This window comes from Paramisgurnus dabryanus, chromosome 5 (genome assembly GCF_030506205.2).
Source record: "Paramisgurnus dabryanus chromosome 5, PD_genome_1.1, whole genome shotgun sequence".
Classification (NCBI taxonomy): domain Eukaryota; kingdom Metazoa; phylum Chordata; class Actinopteri; order Cypriniformes; family Cobitidae; genus Paramisgurnus; species Paramisgurnus dabryanus.
Genome location: NC_133341.1, coordinates 31483431 through 31499530, shown reverse-complemented (window position 1 = coordinate 31499530; position 16100 = coordinate 31483431). Strand labels below are relative to the sequence as shown.

At 36.9% G+C, this 16100-nt stretch overlaps 1 protein-coding gene and 1 long non-coding RNA gene across 2 annotated transcripts in view; one reads left to right on the top strand and one right to left on the bottom strand.

The window, feature by feature from the left end:
- Positions 1-244: 244 nt before the first annotated feature.
- On the bottom strand, positions 245-1051 carry LOC141282249 (uncharacterized). The gene is made up of 3 exons (XR_012336782.1): positions 532-1051; positions 376-438; positions 245-302 (listed from the first exon to the last, which is right to left on the bottom strand). It is a non-coding gene; the product is annotated as an uncharacterized lncRNA (long non-coding RNA).
- Positions 1052-1551: 500 nt separating this feature from the next.
- Positions 1552-16100, top strand: part of pole (polymerase (DNA directed), epsilon) — a 35563-nt gene continuing 21014 nt past the window's right edge. The window contains exons 1-22 of the mRNA XM_065250915.1: positions 1552-1907; positions 3009-3144; positions 3233-3313; positions 3624-3668; positions 3751-3843; positions 3967-4121; positions 6156-6300; positions 6400-6480; positions 6582-6689; positions 6849-6959; positions 7159-7244; positions 7373-7492; positions 12565-12697; positions 13126-13239; positions 13383-13595; positions 13678-13785; positions 13909-14037; positions 14157-14259; positions 14414-14560; positions 14687-14832; positions 15702-15850; positions 15949-16041. Of these exons, the coding sequence (XP_065106987.1) occupies positions 1843-1907; positions 3009-3144; positions 3233-3313; positions 3624-3668; positions 3751-3843; positions 3967-4121; positions 6156-6300; positions 6400-6480; positions 6582-6689; positions 6849-6959; positions 7159-7244; positions 7373-7492; positions 12565-12697; positions 13126-13239; positions 13383-13595; positions 13678-13785; positions 13909-14037; positions 14157-14259; positions 14414-14560; positions 14687-14832; positions 15702-15850; positions 15949-16041 (2561 nt within the window). The 5' untranslated portion in view covers positions 1552-1842. The remainder of the gene's footprint in view (positions 1908-3008; positions 3145-3232; positions 3314-3623; positions 3669-3750; positions 3844-3966; positions 4122-6155; positions 6301-6399; positions 6481-6581; positions 6690-6848; positions 6960-7158; positions 7245-7372; positions 7493-12564; positions 12698-13125; positions 13240-13382; positions 13596-13677; positions 13786-13908; positions 14038-14156; positions 14260-14413; positions 14561-14686; positions 14833-15701; positions 15851-15948; positions 16042-16100) is intronic.

Here is a 16100-nt window from a genome sequence, read left to right as displayed (position 1 = left end):
TATAATATTAAATATAATTATATAATTTATAATTTAAATATATACTTATATATAAATTTTTTCCTTAAAATTATACATGCATGTGTGTGTGTGTATTTATATATATATAATTATTTTACACAGTACACATGCATATATGAAGTAAACAAAAACTTTTTTCTACAAACGATTAGTCGCAAATGGCGATTAATCGTTTTGCAGTCCTAAAAAAATCCATATGTATTTGGCAAATATACAACACTTACCGACACCATGAGCAGTCCTTTACATCAAACCGCAATAGATCATTAAGCATGTTCTTCCTGAAGGAAAGCATAAGTTGTGATCCATATCTTTTTATTTGTTTGCAACAAACAATAAATACAAAACACTCACAAATTATCTCCTCCAAAGACATAGATAGCATCCCTGTATGCCACAACAGTATGTTTGCTACGCCTGCAAGGAAACACAAGAAAATGCATTATTACTGACTGAAACTAGAAAACATCCAGCTAATGATGGAGATCAACTGTTTAAAATAGACAGTACCTCGCACCCACAAACTCATCACATGGTGGCAGTCTCCTCCATCGGTGTACAGTCTCGAAAGGACCAAAGTTGAGTGTCAAATACTCAACACTGTCCGAGCAGCTGTGATCAAAGTCAACACTGGGTGCCACTTTAGACTTACAAGACATGGCTCCAGGAAACCATGACATTCAAGTTAGACGTGACAAAGCTTTGTCCAGCCGAAGAAACAAGACTCAAAATAAATCTAATTTGTTTGCAGGTTGTCAGACTGTTTTATCTGGATCATGTTAGTCATGTTTTAAAAAGCTAATGTTAGCTTAACGTTACCTGAAATCTAGCTAGCTAGCTAGCTACAAGTGTGTGTATGATAATTTATCATGTTTTGTATTCATATAAACGTTTAATAGAAGGCCTAACAACCGCAGTATATGTGCGATGTGAAAATAAATGCGGGAAATAAAAATATTATCATACAATTGAAAAATCTCTTCTAGCCTCTGTTTATCTGCACGTCCAGGGAGGAGACGAGACTTCTTGACATGCGCACATGCACGATTTTCATTGGTTTACGTAATCAAAGTCACGTAACAAAAGGATTTGATTGCTTTTATTTTATTTTAATTTATGTTATTTTTAATTTGTAGACGCATATCAGTGCAGTGACAACAAACATATTGCACGCAAAGTTATAAAAATAAACCAGACTACATATCGTAAGACTTAATCTGTCATACAAACACAATATTTATATATGTATAAATCTTTATAATTTGTAAAAAAAAATTAATTAATAGATTATGTTAATGTAAATATGAGAAATATTTAATACATATTTGAAGATGTATGATTATAGACATTTTATCTATTAAATTATATTATTTATATTTAACATAACTATAATGTTAAATGTAAATATAAGTAATGTTTTATTAAATGTATTATTATAAATAAATATTTTTTTTATAAGATAGAACTTGTATTTTATTACTTCATCTCATAAACGGGGCGGGAACAAAGCCGGAAGTGGAACTGGAGCTCGCGGCAACGACACAAAACGCGCCAAATTTCTAGTTCATGTTGTCAAAGAATCAACATCGGAAATAAATAACTATAATAATATCCAGTATCACGTCGTCAATGGATGTGTGTAAACTTGCAAGGACATACAATTTATTTTTATTTTTATCGACAGTACTTTAGTGGTATATTATCGCAGTAAGTTTAATATCGCCTAACGTTAAAAGTGGAGACTGGTCACATTGTTGACTGTGAAGGCTAATCACCAGTACTTGCAGACTGTTTTGAGGGGCTTTGATATTCTTGTCAGCTATGGTTTTACAAAACAGTGGACGATATAAATCAGAACGAGGAGGAGGAGATCAGGACAACCAGCAGTAAGTCTTCAAAGTAACATATACGTTACTGTAGTATTGTTTTTATTTACTATAGTAAACTAGTAAATGGAAGTATACTTTAGGAGATTATAGCAGTCAATACATTTTGCTAATGTATGCTATAGTGTTGTAAAGTATTAACTATAATGAATTGATAAACCGTAGTGAATACTGTACATTTGTTATGTTAAGGTTAAGAAACATTTAAGTGGGAATTTACTTGCTTAGGGTTAATTTAACACAGTAGAAATAATGAAGTCTGTCAATGTTGTTGTCTGATATTCAGTCTATGGTTAGTTGAAAGATAACATTTTAATGTCAAGATTATGATAACACTTCTGTTACATTACTTAATAATTTTAGTTCATGTTAAACTATTTTTTAAAACAATTTTGAAGTTTAAGGTTGGATTATCTTTTAACATGAATTGCACAATGAACTAACATAAACGCACAATAAAAGTTGTGTGAACTACAATTAACAAAGGTTAATAAATGTTGTCAAAAGAAATTGCTCTAGTTCATGTTAGCTTTAATTTATGTTAAAAGGTACATATTATATGCAAAATCCACTTTTACAAGGTTTGCATCTATTTGCGTCTTTGCATTTTTTTTTATATGTAATGTACTTTAATTCGCATTTGGTGTGTACGCCCCACATGCCGTTTTGATACTCTTGTTAATGTGACGTCACACAGATCAAGCTCCACCCACGGCCACTGAGTGACTGGTTAATTTTACCCAAAAGCTTTTCTAAATTGGTTTGTTAGCATGTTGTAGTGCTGATGCTAAAGAAGATACTATTGTCTCAGACTTTATTCACAGGAATCAGATCTATTTTTACCTTTTTTGCATTTAAATGTACACATGAAAACAGTGCTTTTTGCTTCCACCCAAATAGGGGTCTTTTGGACAAAAGATCTGTGGGGTATTTTGAGCTGAAACTTTACTCAAGGCACACCTGAGACTTTTGACATTTTGTAAACCCAGATTTGTAACTAGATGGGTATCTAGGCTACACTTTATCACTTTTCTCTTTGCAGAAAAAATGATAATTCAGGCCATGTGGGAGTCAGTTTGATTATATTTGTTATAACTTTAGGGATGATACATCGGCGCTGTCCGCTGTCAAGCGGCTGGAGCGCAGTCAGTTCACGGATACAATGGACGAGCGCTTCGGCTTTGAACGAATGAAGGAGCCCGGTGAGAAGACCGGCTGGCTGATTAACATGCACCCAGTAAGACTAATACTATTCAGATACCTGTCAATGTGATGTTCTTTTTGGCAGACAGACCGTAGCTAAGAATATTTGTGTTTCTTCACAGACTGAAATTCTGGATGATGACAAGCGAATGATCAGTGCTGTTGACTATTACTTCATACAGGAGGATGGAAATCGTTTCAAGGTACCATCATTTTTTTTTTAATATCTTACATTTACATATGTGCATTTGGTGTATGCTTTTATCCAAAGCGACTTACAGTGCATTACAAGGTATACCTGTTTTTTTAGCATATGTGTTCCCTGTGTTCAAACCCATGTCCTTTTGCGCTGTTAACGCAATGCACTACTATTGAGTGATAGAGGAGCAAGTGTAATGCTGTATTATACCTTTTGAAAATGGTTATTAACAAAGTACGGCATATTATTTGGTTACTGTACAATAATTGTGTTTACTTCTTCCACTTTAATATAATCACTTTTTGTCCTCACAGATTGCCCTACCCTATAAGCCATATTTTTATGTAGCAACTAAAAAGGTAAGTTTTAAGTTCTTTTAATGAAACATTTTTGAGTATAGACAAATAGTGGATTAAATATCTATTTATATGTTTGGGAAAGAACTGTGAGAGAGAGGTCATCTCCTTCCTGTCAAAGAAGTTCCAAGGGAAAGTGGCAAAGCTCGAAATTGTCCCTAAGGAAGATTTAGATCTGGTAAGAAAAGTTGTCATGTGTTAAAACTATTAAATAATTAATTACCATGATTTATAACAATGTCTGTATCAATGCATGAGCATGACACCATTTGGTCAATCTTGTTTTTGTGCGTGTTCAAAGCCAAATCATCTTGTGGGACTGAAGAGAAACTACATCAAACTGTCCTTCAACACACTGGATGACCTTATGAAAGTGAAACGAGAGATCTCACCTGCTGTCCGTAAGAACAGGGAAAGAGAGAAGTCCAATGATGCTTACACCAGCATGTTATCCAGGTATTTACTGTGTCTGGTTAAAGTCGCAATGAAATTGAAATGAAAAACTCATTTGTTTTGGAATATTGTGGTATTTTTTTTTTTTTTACAAATGACTTATCTGTGAGCTTCATTGTTTTATAAAAATGTATGTGCCCTCATAATCTTAAGCAAAAATGCAAATCCCTAATCGAAACAATCTCTTCTGGTCATATGGTATGGGATGTGGGCAGGGTCCGGGAAAAGATTGCAGCGATTAGCAAATAGCAACATGAACCAACTTCAAATGATCCAATCAGTCCGTGAAGGACGAATTCAAATCCAGCCCCAACCTTTTTCATTTCAGAAGCCGTTTCAGTTGGATATATGTAACTACGGGGAAAATAAGACAATCGCTACTCCCGTTTAATGGCGACTTTTAAGTTTAGTGTTGAGTGTGAAACTTTGCTGTTATTTTATTTTGGGATGTACTGATATATCGGCAAATGATTGGTATAAGCAGATAAAAGAATTTTTTTTTCTACAATTTGACATCAGCTTTTATCGTTTGTAAGCTGTGTAGTTCTAGGATTTCAGGACATAATAAGTTGAAACAAACAGGAAAATCAAAACTATCGATATCTATCGGTATCGGTAGATGTTATTCTAAGTGAATATTGAGCTGTTAATCAGGTGTACTTTGATCACAAAACAGCTTGGGGTCTCTTTTACATATCACAGTGCTCTGGTTGATGGGAGTGATATGGTGGATGCACCGATATATCGGCCTATAATCGATACTGGCAGATAAAGCAATTTTTCTCACTATCGGCCATCGGCTTGTATCGTTTGTAAGCTGTGTAGTTCTAGGATTTCAGAACATAATAACTTGAAACAAGCAGTAAAACCTAAACTATCGGTATCGGTAGATGTTATTCTAATAAATATTGAGCTGTTAATCAGGTGTACTTTGATCACAAAACAGCTTGGGGTCTCTTTTACATATCACAGTGCTCTGGTTGATGGGAGTGATGTGGTGGATGCACCGATATATCGGCCTATAATCGATACTGGCAGATAAAGCAGTTTTTCTCATTATCGGCCATCGGCTTGTATCGTTTGTAAGCTGTGTAGTTCTAGGATTTCAGGACATAATAAGTTGAAACAAGCAGGAAAATCAAAACTATCGGTATCTATCAGTATCGGTAGATGTTATTCTAAGTGAATATTGAGCTGTTAATCAGGTGTACTTTGATCACAAAACAGCTTGGGGTCTCTTTTACACATCACAGTGCTCTGGTTGATGGGAGTGATATGGTGGATGCACCGATATATCGGCCTATAATTGATACTGGCAGATAAAGCAATTTTTCTCACTATCGGCCATCGGCTTGTATCGTTTGTAAGCTGTGTAGTTCTAGGATTTCAGAACATAATAATTTGAAACAAGCAGTAAAACCTAAACTATCGGTATCGGTAGATGTTATTCTAATAAATATTGAGCTGTTAATCAGGTGTACTTTGATCACAAAACAGCTTGGGGTCTCTTTTACATATCACAGTGCTCTGGTTGATGGGAGTGATATGGTGGATGCACCGATAAATCGGCCTATAATCGATACTGGCAGATAAAGCAATTTTTCTCACTATCGGCCATCAGCTTGTATCGTTTGTAAGCTGTGTAGTTCTAGGATTTCAGAACATAATAATTTGAAACACGCAGTAAAACCTAAACTATCGGTATCTATCGGTATCGGTAGATGTTATTCTAAGTAAATATTGAGCTGTTAATCAGGTGTACTTTGATCACAAAACAGCTTGGGGTCTCTTTTACATATCACAGTGCTCTGGTTGATGGGAGTGATGTGGTGGATGCACCGATATATCGGCCTATAATCGATACTGGCAGATAAAGCAATTTTTCTCACTATCGGTCATCGGCTTGTATCATTTGTATGCTATGCAGTTGTGATTTCAGAACGTAATACTTTAAAACTATTGCTAAAAGCAAAACTATTGGTAATCGGGTGTGATTTGATCACAAAATTACCTTTGCGTTTCTTCTTCATATTACAGTGCTCTGGTTGGTGGGAGTGTTGTGACGGAGGATGAAGTTGTTTCTTCAAAGAAGATGACTGAGCAGCTCGACAACATCATAGATATGCGAGAATATGATGTGCCTTATCATGTTCGTGTGGCAATTGACCTCAAGATACATGTGGTGAGGAAACAATCAATGATGGAGGATTCTGGACTGATCATGAATTTTTTTTTTTACAATTAAATCTGTTGTGTTTGTGTGTATTTTATTTATTGATAGGCTCACTGGTATAATGTGCGGTACAGAGGAAGTGCTTATCCTCCTGAGATTGTGCGGAGGGATGATCTTGTGGAAAGACCTGTAAGTATATTTTCAGACGCTTGTCTGAGTCCTTCAAAGAGAAAGAGAATAACTTTTTCTTTAATGGGATTTATTATGACAATGTTTTCTTCATCTCTAAGGATCCTGTTGTTTTGGCCTTTGATATCGAGACCACCAAGCTTCCACTAAAGTTCCCTGATGCTGAAACGGACCAGATCATGATGATCTCATACATGATAGATGGACAGGTAGTGCACATGGCTTCCTTTGTACTATATGCAGCTATTTGTTTGCCTGGTAAAGGGTTAATCATGACATACTATAGCTGTAACAATATTTGTGCATCAGGTTATTAATATGTTTAATACATAGTCTGGTTATAGTGTACATTTATGTATTTTTTTCAGGGCTTTCTTATCACAAACAGAGAAATTGTCTCAGAGGACATTGAAGATTTTGAGTTCACCCCGAAACCTGAGTATGAGGGTCCCTTCACTATATTTAATGAACCTGATGAGGTTAGTTTAAAGAATCATGTATGTCTCTTTTATTTGTGCATAATTTTATATTTTAAAAAGTAGTGCACCAAAACTATTGGTTTAAAGGATAGCTTGCCTTCTTTTATATTTCCTGGGTTTGATTTTTGGTACCGAGCTCCTTTAGTTTAGTAAATATTGGTGTTTTTGTAGTATCCCTGATCTTTCGGTCTTCCTCCAGGCATCTCTCATCCAGAGATGGTTTGAACACATCCATGAGACCAAGCCCACCATCTTTGTCACTTACAATGGAGACTTCTTTGACTGGTAGGATGTGATTTGTTAAACTGCCTTTAATAATGGCGTATTAAAAAAATGTTTTTGACAGCCTTCATTTTATCCATGCGTATCTATGAATAGTTTGTGCTGTGGTTAATTTAACTCATTGTCCTTAGGCCTTTCGTGGAGACCCGGGCGGCCCAGCACGGCCTGAATATGTACCGAGAGATCGGCTTCCAGAAGGACAATCAGGGGGAGTATAAAGCCAGCCAGGCCATTCATATGGACTGCCTCAGGTAACAGTAGCTGACATGTGCTCTTACAGGTGAAATTGAATTTTTAGGCTGTCTTAATAATTGGCAAATATATGGCCTATGTATATGGGCATTAGGCAATGTAGATATCAACACTGGCATTAAATAGCCATTAGCCCTAAGTTCCCTTAAAACCTCAATTCAATTTAATTCAGTGTGTAATATATTCATAGATTTTTTTATAGCACTTTTAACATTTTGCAAAATTGCAAAGCAGCTGTACACAAAAGATTTTATTACAAAATAGAAGAGACTGGAAGAAAAAACTGAACAATGTGTGGTTATATTATAGGATGTTGATTTTACATTTAAAATTGTAAAAACAATTAAAACTGCAAGCAGTGATGGAAGGGCCCTCGCACACCTGACACCGCCACGCCGTGGCATAAGAATTAAAGGGAACAGTAGTAAATAGGCATTTAAGCATGTAAACATAGGTGAACCATTTAAAAGTGTAGTATAATGTGCCACATTTCCTGTTCCTAATTACAAATGACAGCGAGGTAGCATCGTGTAAGATAGCATGAGAGAGAGAGAGAGAGAGTGAGCGAGTGTGAGTGAGTGTGAGTGACTACATGTAAATATTGGCACATAGATGTGTTTAGTCCAGGACTCTTATCAATCATGTGAAGTTTGGGACAAATCCGACTGAACGTGAATGAACATGAAAAATCTAAACGGGACAACATACCTTTGTTTAAAAATTGTGCTCAAGTCATAATCCATCCATTCTCATGTTTGTAAATTATCTTCACCAAGCAATCGCAGTATGACATCAACTTGCATTTGTAGTCCACAAAGGTAATAAATCTAAGAAATGTTCATATATTCTTAGATGTTTACATCGGCTTCATGGAAGAGAACGATCCGCGATTGTTGTTTCCACTAAAATATTCACACTGCGCTGTACACCCGTGTTAAAACTCCATAGTATGTGTGAGCTCGCTTTTAGTTTTAGTTTCAGTCTCTCCGTATCCGAACAAACAATCCACTCGCTCTGTGTCCGTCTGACAAAACAATCCACGTAGCCTACTCCGTTTTCTGATTAAATATCTTCCTTTAATCCTGTGTATCATTTAAATCCAACAGAAAACAAACAATATATGACCAAAGAGCGCAGTCCCTGTGTTCCAATGCAAGGGCTGCACCCTACTAAGCATGCGATAAAAGGTGAACACTCGGCCTTTCAAGGCGCTCAGAAGTTTGCGAAGAGAACTGAAATGAGACGGTCTAACCTTCGGAGGACCCATAATTTGCCTCATTTGCTGCACGCGCATCGCGCCTGTCAGCAGGACACAGCGGAGACGTTTCTAACTTATTAAAATAAATATGAAATCAGAAAAATTATAATTTATTTTAGAAAATATGACATGTTGACACAATTGTCTCCAAGTTTTTAAAGAGACACTACACAATTTTAATACATTATATATTTTTGTAAACATGCAGAATATTTGTCTAAATGGTCTAAATCAGGGGTGTCAAACATGCGGCCCGTGGGCCGGATACGGCCCGCAAAGGTGTCCAATCCGGCCCGCATGATGATTTATACAGTTTTATTAAATATTAAATACATATTTTAAAAACCCTTTTAGGCAGGTGTCTAGTTCGTGTTTAATATGAGAGACTTGCGGAAAGCAGCAAAACGCGGAACATAGAGTAAACACGGTGCCCAAAAATCTTGCCGTTTTATTGTTACCGCTCCGCTAAAGATCCACCAATTCTGGTAATCCACTTCGTGTTTTCCCGCCCACTCCGCAGCATCTCTGTGTCCACTCTCTGCCTGGAGAGCGAAGACAACAGTTTCCAAAGTTCGTTGCATTAACAGGTAGATTCATTACATTATATCAGTTGTTAAACCGGAGAATTAGTAATTTGTAAGTATGTTTATGTATTTCTTCCGGTAATGATTTGCTGTCAGTGTTCTAAAAGTGCTAAAAACTTAGCAAGCAAACAACAACAAAATATCCACATTCTTATTAACGTTACAAAGCTTGTCTAATCGATTTAATGTTCCCGATCAGATCTAAGTTAATATAAACACTAAATTTGCTGTTGTTGGCATACTTTGTAGACAAAAAAATACAAAAAACACCAATGCCTTCACAAAATAACGACAGAGAACGGAAAGAGAGGCTTTTAGCAGCAGTTCAACATTGCAAACATGGATTCAAAGCTCCATCAAGCTAGCAGGTAAATCATATTGAATATTTAGCAGATTGTCACACTTTAATTCTTGTTATTATATTTCCCATTATAATCACATGTCTAAGTTGATGCTAGTTATATAACACATAATATTTATAATACTTTATTAAAACCATAATAATAGTACCACCCCCCATAGTGCCATTTTTGGTTTGGGCCACTGCCCCATCTAGCATTTTCATTTTCTAAATGACTGTTCTCATTACAAATATATTCCAAAGAAAAGTGAATGGTTTATAAATAATTTTGGCATTAAGGCAAAAGAAGTTAAATTAAAGCTTTTCAACCTATAAGGCCAGTGGGTTTTGTTCAGATGTAAATTTGTGTGTATAATATGTACAGTACGAGTGTGACCTTATGAAATGTAGTTTTCACAGAGCTGTGTGTTTCTCTGGTTTTCTTGCTAAACAAACTAATTAATTGGTTTGTTTAGTAATTTTAACACAATTATCAGCACACTAAGGTTTAAAAAAATTATCCGGCCCACACTTCATGGCGTTATTTACCATCCGGCCCTCAGCCTAAAATGAGTTTGACACCCATGGTCTAAATGATATACATAAATAAACTAAGTTTACATATTAAGAAAATTTCTAACAAAAATATTCAAAGGTTGAATCTAAAGCAAAATAGGCTCCTACAGTATGTGATATATTAGAGTCTTACGTGTAAAATAGCCCATCCATATCATTTTACTGTTTGACTGTTCAGTACTGTTCATATTTACATTTAAAAAGCAGACATAAAAGTAACTTAAAAGTTACTTTTCTAATTAACTAATTACTTTTGATATACAGTAACTGGTACAGTAATTCAGTTACTTTTAAAAGAAGTAACTAGTAACTATAACTAATTACTAATTTTCAGTAACTTGCCCAACACTGGTGACTATTGACATGAAGATGTGTTCAGTCCAGGACTATATTAATCATGTGAAGTTAGGGAAAGATCAGACATTGCATAATCAGTGTAAACATGTCACTTCCTGTTGCCAGCTGGTGGCGCTATAACCATAAGTGACTATTGACATGTAGATGTGTTCAGTCCAGGACTCTTATTAATCATGTGAAGTTTGGGACAGATCAGACATTGCATAATCATTGTAAACATGTCACTTCCTGTTGCCAGCTGGTTGCGCTATAACCATAAGTGACTATTGACATGTAGATGTGTTCAGGTCAGGACTCTTAGCAATCATGTGAAGTTTGGGACAGATCGGACACTGCATGCCTGAGTTCCAGCAACCTGTTTCATAGCGAAACATCAAACTTTGGCTGTCCGAAACAGACACAAATTTTAATATAGAATCAAATCCTTCGCAATTTAGCATCACACAGGCCTTAAGATGAGACTCGCCAAATATGATGATGATCCGACAAAAACTGTAGGAGGAGTTAGTTAAAGAATGACTGCTGGAAATGAGAAAAACTGAGCCAAAATCTGAGAAATAATTCAAAATAGCTGACTTCCTGTTTGGTTTAGGGCGTTGCTCCAAGATTCTTTTTTGTAGGGCTTGTAATAATACATGAGCATACCGAAATTCGTACATGTAAGTTAAACACAGTCCAAGGGCTGCTTCATTCAATATTTGAAAGTGGCGCTAAAACATGATCCTTCAGGTTGCCAGCTGGTGGCGCTATGGCTATAAATGAAAATTGTTATGTAGATGTGTTCAGGTCAGGACTCTTAGCAATCATGTGAAATTTGGGACAGATCGGACACTGTATGCATGAGTTCCAGCAACTTCCTGTTTCATTGGAAAACATAAAATTTTGTCGGGCCAGAACCGACACAAATTTTTACGTAGAGTAAAATCCTTCACAATTTAGAATCACAAAGGCCTTAAGATGACACCCACCAAATATGAAGATGATCCGACGAAAACTTTAGGAGGAGTTAGTTAAAGTATGACGCCTGGAAATGACAAAAACTGCGCCCAAATCACAAAAATAACTCCGAATAGCTGACTTCCTGTTTGGTTTACGGCTTCGCTCCAAGATACTTTTTTGTAGGTCTTGTCATGCTACAGAAGCGTACCAAATTTCGTAATTGTACGTCAAACACAGTCCGAGGGCTGCTTCGTTGAAATTTTAAAGGTGGCGCTATAGAGCCATTTTCCCACGCCTAATTCTAAAGCCCACACCACATGTAAATTTTCATCACTCTTGACATCTGTGCAAAATTTCATGAGTTTTCGAGTATGTTTAGGCCCTCTAAAGTCCCGCTGAAGTCGGAGAAGAAAAAGAAAAAAAATAATAATAATAATAACTCCTTGAAGAACAATAGGGTCCTCACACCCCGGTGTGCTCGGGCCCTAATTAAAGGTGCTGTGTGTAGATTTTAAGTGGCATCTAGCGGTGAGATTGCGAATTGCAACCAACGGCTCAGTCCACAGCTCACCCCTCTCTTTCAAAACACAACTTGAAGCTACGGTAGCCACCAAAGGACAAACATGACTTCGTCTGAGACAACATAGTGACGAAACACACTCTATAGAGCAGTTTGTCCATTTAGGGCTACTGTAGAAACATGTCGGTGCAAAATAGTGACTGTGTAAGGGGACAAACAGTGTATGTAGATAAAAACTGCTCATTCTAAGGTCTTTATAAATCACTGATAATTTAGTTATGTATATTATATTGCATTTCTGTAAAGATATTTTCCTAAAAGTTACTCATTGCACCTTTAAATGTCTATAAGGTTATAATTTGTACATTGTATTCACAGCTATATTAATAAAGTGTGTGTGTCTGAACAAATGGGCCCTTTGGATTTGTATGGGTTTTAATGACTTTACATTAGTGCATTACTAATCATACCCCTGTCTCATCCTCTCTCTGACTCAGGTGGGTGAAAAGAGACAGTTACCTGCCTGTAGGAAGTCATAATCTGAAGGCTGCAGCGAAAGCCAAGTTAAGTTATGACCCCGTTGAGCTGGACCCAGAGGAGATGTGCCGCATGGCTACTGAAGAACCGCAGGTGACTTTAACACTCATCAGTTCTTTACTGACATCTGTTTATATTAAACACTTAGGGACAGATTAACTAACAGCTTGCGCCAGTGCACATGCCTCTCTTGCCATTTTAAAACTACTGTCAGGATTTACTAAAGACATGCAGTGAAAAATTAGCACAGACAGTTATTTATGAGACTGAATTATTGCATGTGCATTTGTTGCATTTTCTTTTAATTGACGAGTTACCTTGTCAATGGCGGGGCAAGAGTTAAATTTCTGTGCTCCAATTAAATCCTGATAAATAAAATCATTTTCCTCCTTGCATTGCCGCATCTCCTGCTAAATATTTATATTTTAATAGTCACGCCTGGAAATATGTCACATTATAAATGAAATGTTGTGCTATAGAAATGTTATTGTGTGAATGTTTTAACCTTTTTTTTTCTGTAGACTCTGGCCACCTACTCGGTGTCTGACGCTGTGGCCACATACTACCTTTACATGAAATATGTTCATCCCTTCATTTTTGCCCTCTGCACCATTATACCTATGGAACCTGATGAGGTTTGTATTACTATTAAATCCTGTTCAGTTTATTATTACTAGACCATAATAAAACTAAAATAAAAATAAATAAATAATACAAAAATGTATATTAAACAATTTTTCGTTGTGTGTGTGGACATGCAAATGTGTTCACAAACCAGGTATTGCGGAAAGGTTCTGGGACCCTGTGTGAAGCCCTGCTGATGGTTCAGGCGTTCCACGTCAACATCGTCTTCCCAAACAAACAGGAGCAGGTGTTTAACAAACTGACAGAGGACGGTCATGTTCTCGACTCTGAGACGTACGTTGGCGGCCACGTAGAGGCTCTGGAATCTGGAGTTTTCCGCAGCGACATTCCCTGCCGTTTTAAAATGGTAACTAAAAATATTTTACTGGGTTAACTCAAAATAGTTTGATTTTGTTTAAACTTGTTTATGCATGATGTTTTTTCGACAGAATCCAGCTGCATTTGATTTCTTGCTTCAGAGGGTGGAGAGAACTCTTCGTCACGCCATTGAGGAAGAGGAGAATATTCCTCTAGAGCAGGTCACCAACTTTAATGAGGTCAGTCAGAGTCATTTGTGTAATGTTTATGTGTCAACAATTTTCTGTGAATACACAGATGGGTTGTCATAAACATGCATACATGTATGTGACTCAAGTGTCATGTGACTGTTATTTGTTTAGGTGTGTGATGAGATAAAGAGGAAGCTGATATCTCTAAAGGAAGTGCCCAACAGAATTGAGTGCCCTCTTATTTACCATCTGGATGTAGGGGCCATGTACCCCAATATCATCCTCACAAACAGGCTACAGGTACATTTAGTTTTCAGTTTCTAAAATAGTCCATATTGCTAGTGCCATGTTTTTCCACTGGAGCTCTGTTAATAAATTAAGTTAGGCTAATGCTAATTAGTTGTCTTTTGTCTGTCCAGCCCTCTGCAATGGTGGATGAAGCGACGTGTGCTGCTTGTGATTTTAATAAGCCAGGTGCAAACTGTCAGCGCAGAATGACATGGCAGTGGAGAGGCGAGATCAGTATGTCATTTTAATCTTTTTGTGGTTGTGTTTATTAATGTGTAATAAAAACATTATATATCTTAAAAATTATGATTATTATTGACCCACCATACATGATTTTGTAAAGCACTGAATTATGAAATGTGTATTAATGAACTTACTTTCTTATTAGTGCCAGCCAGTCGGAGTGAGTTTCATCGCATTCAGCAACAGCTGGAGTCTGAGAAATTTCCACCTCTTTTTCCTAACGGTCCTCCCCGTGCTTTCCACGCGCTCAATCGAGAGGAACAGGCACGACATGAAAAGAAGCGTTTGGGAGGTAAGCAAACTTTTTGCAAGGAACTAGGTCTTGATTAACTATTAACTCCTAATTTTTTGTATATCAGGAATAGTTATAAAGCTGTTTGATGAATGGCCTGTGTCTCACAACCGTCTGTTTTCCTAGACTACTGCAGAAAAGCTTACAAGAAAGTTCATCTGACCAGACTGGAGGAAAGGGTCACTACCATCTGTCAGAGGGAGAACTCATTTTACGTCGACACGGTTCGAGCTTTCAGAGACCGGCGATATGAGTTCAAAGGGCTTCACAAGGTACTGGATTCAGGTTGAAATACTGTTCAAATGAAAATATGAACAGCTTTACTGTAAATGGCTGTACTGTACATTCATCAGTGCTTACCATGTGTTTATTTGTCTAAAGTATTATCTTTTTGTCATTTATGACCCTGGACCACAAAACCAGACATAAGTAGCATGGGTTTATATGTAGCAATAGCCAACGACATTGTATGGGACACATTTATCGATTTTAGTATAAACAGTCGTGCTTGACATAAATACAACCCACAAAAAACGTACACCCGCCCTAAATCCGAAAGCCACTTAAAGGGACACTCCATTTTTTTTTTAATATATGCTCATTTTCCAGCTCCCCTAGAGTTAAACATTTGGTTTTTTTTTCCATTTTGGAATCCATTCAGCTAATCTCCGGGTCTGGCTGTACCACTCTTAAGCATAACTTAGCACAATCCATTGAATCTGATTAGACCATTAGCATCGCGCTAAAAAAATAACCAAAGAGTTTCGATATTTTTCCTATTTAAAACTTGACTCTTCTGTAGTTACATTGTGTAATAAGACTGACGGAAAATTAAAAGTTGCAATTTTGTAGGCAGATATGGTTAGTACTATACTCTCATTCCGGCGTAATCAATGACTTTGCTGTTGTAACATGGCAGCAAGAGGCGCAATGATATTATGCAGCAGCTGAAAATAGTCTGATTGGTAACTTTCAATAGCAGGGGACTATTTTCGGGCATACCGGTATATTTCTTATATTTTCGTATAGGATATAATCATGCACCTCTCACTGGACCTCAGGGCATTGCCGTAAGACATGTAATAGGTTGCCCTCCTCAATTGAGTTCAGTTTAACTCATTTGTCTCTCCTCTTGGTGCAGGTCTGGAAGAAGAAGCTGTCTTCAGCTCAGGATAGCGGTGACGCAGCAGAGGTGAAGCGCTGTAAGAACATGGAGATTCTCTATGAGTCTCTGCAACTGGCACACAAGTGCATTCTTAACTCCTTCTACGGATACGTCATGAGAAAAGGGTACAGAACTGTCAGCTTTTTAAACCTTTTATGTACTTTATCATCTAATTCGAGTCTTCGATTGTTTCCTTATTCCTGTTTAACCTGATGTTCCTCAGAGCTCGCTGGTATTCGATGGAGATGGCAGGGATTGTGTGTTTCACTGGAGCCAACATTATCACTCAGGCCAGAGAGTTGATTGAGCAGATCGGGTTAGACTTATACATTATCCTTCAAACCCATAAAAATATTCCAAAGTAGTTTTGTTTAT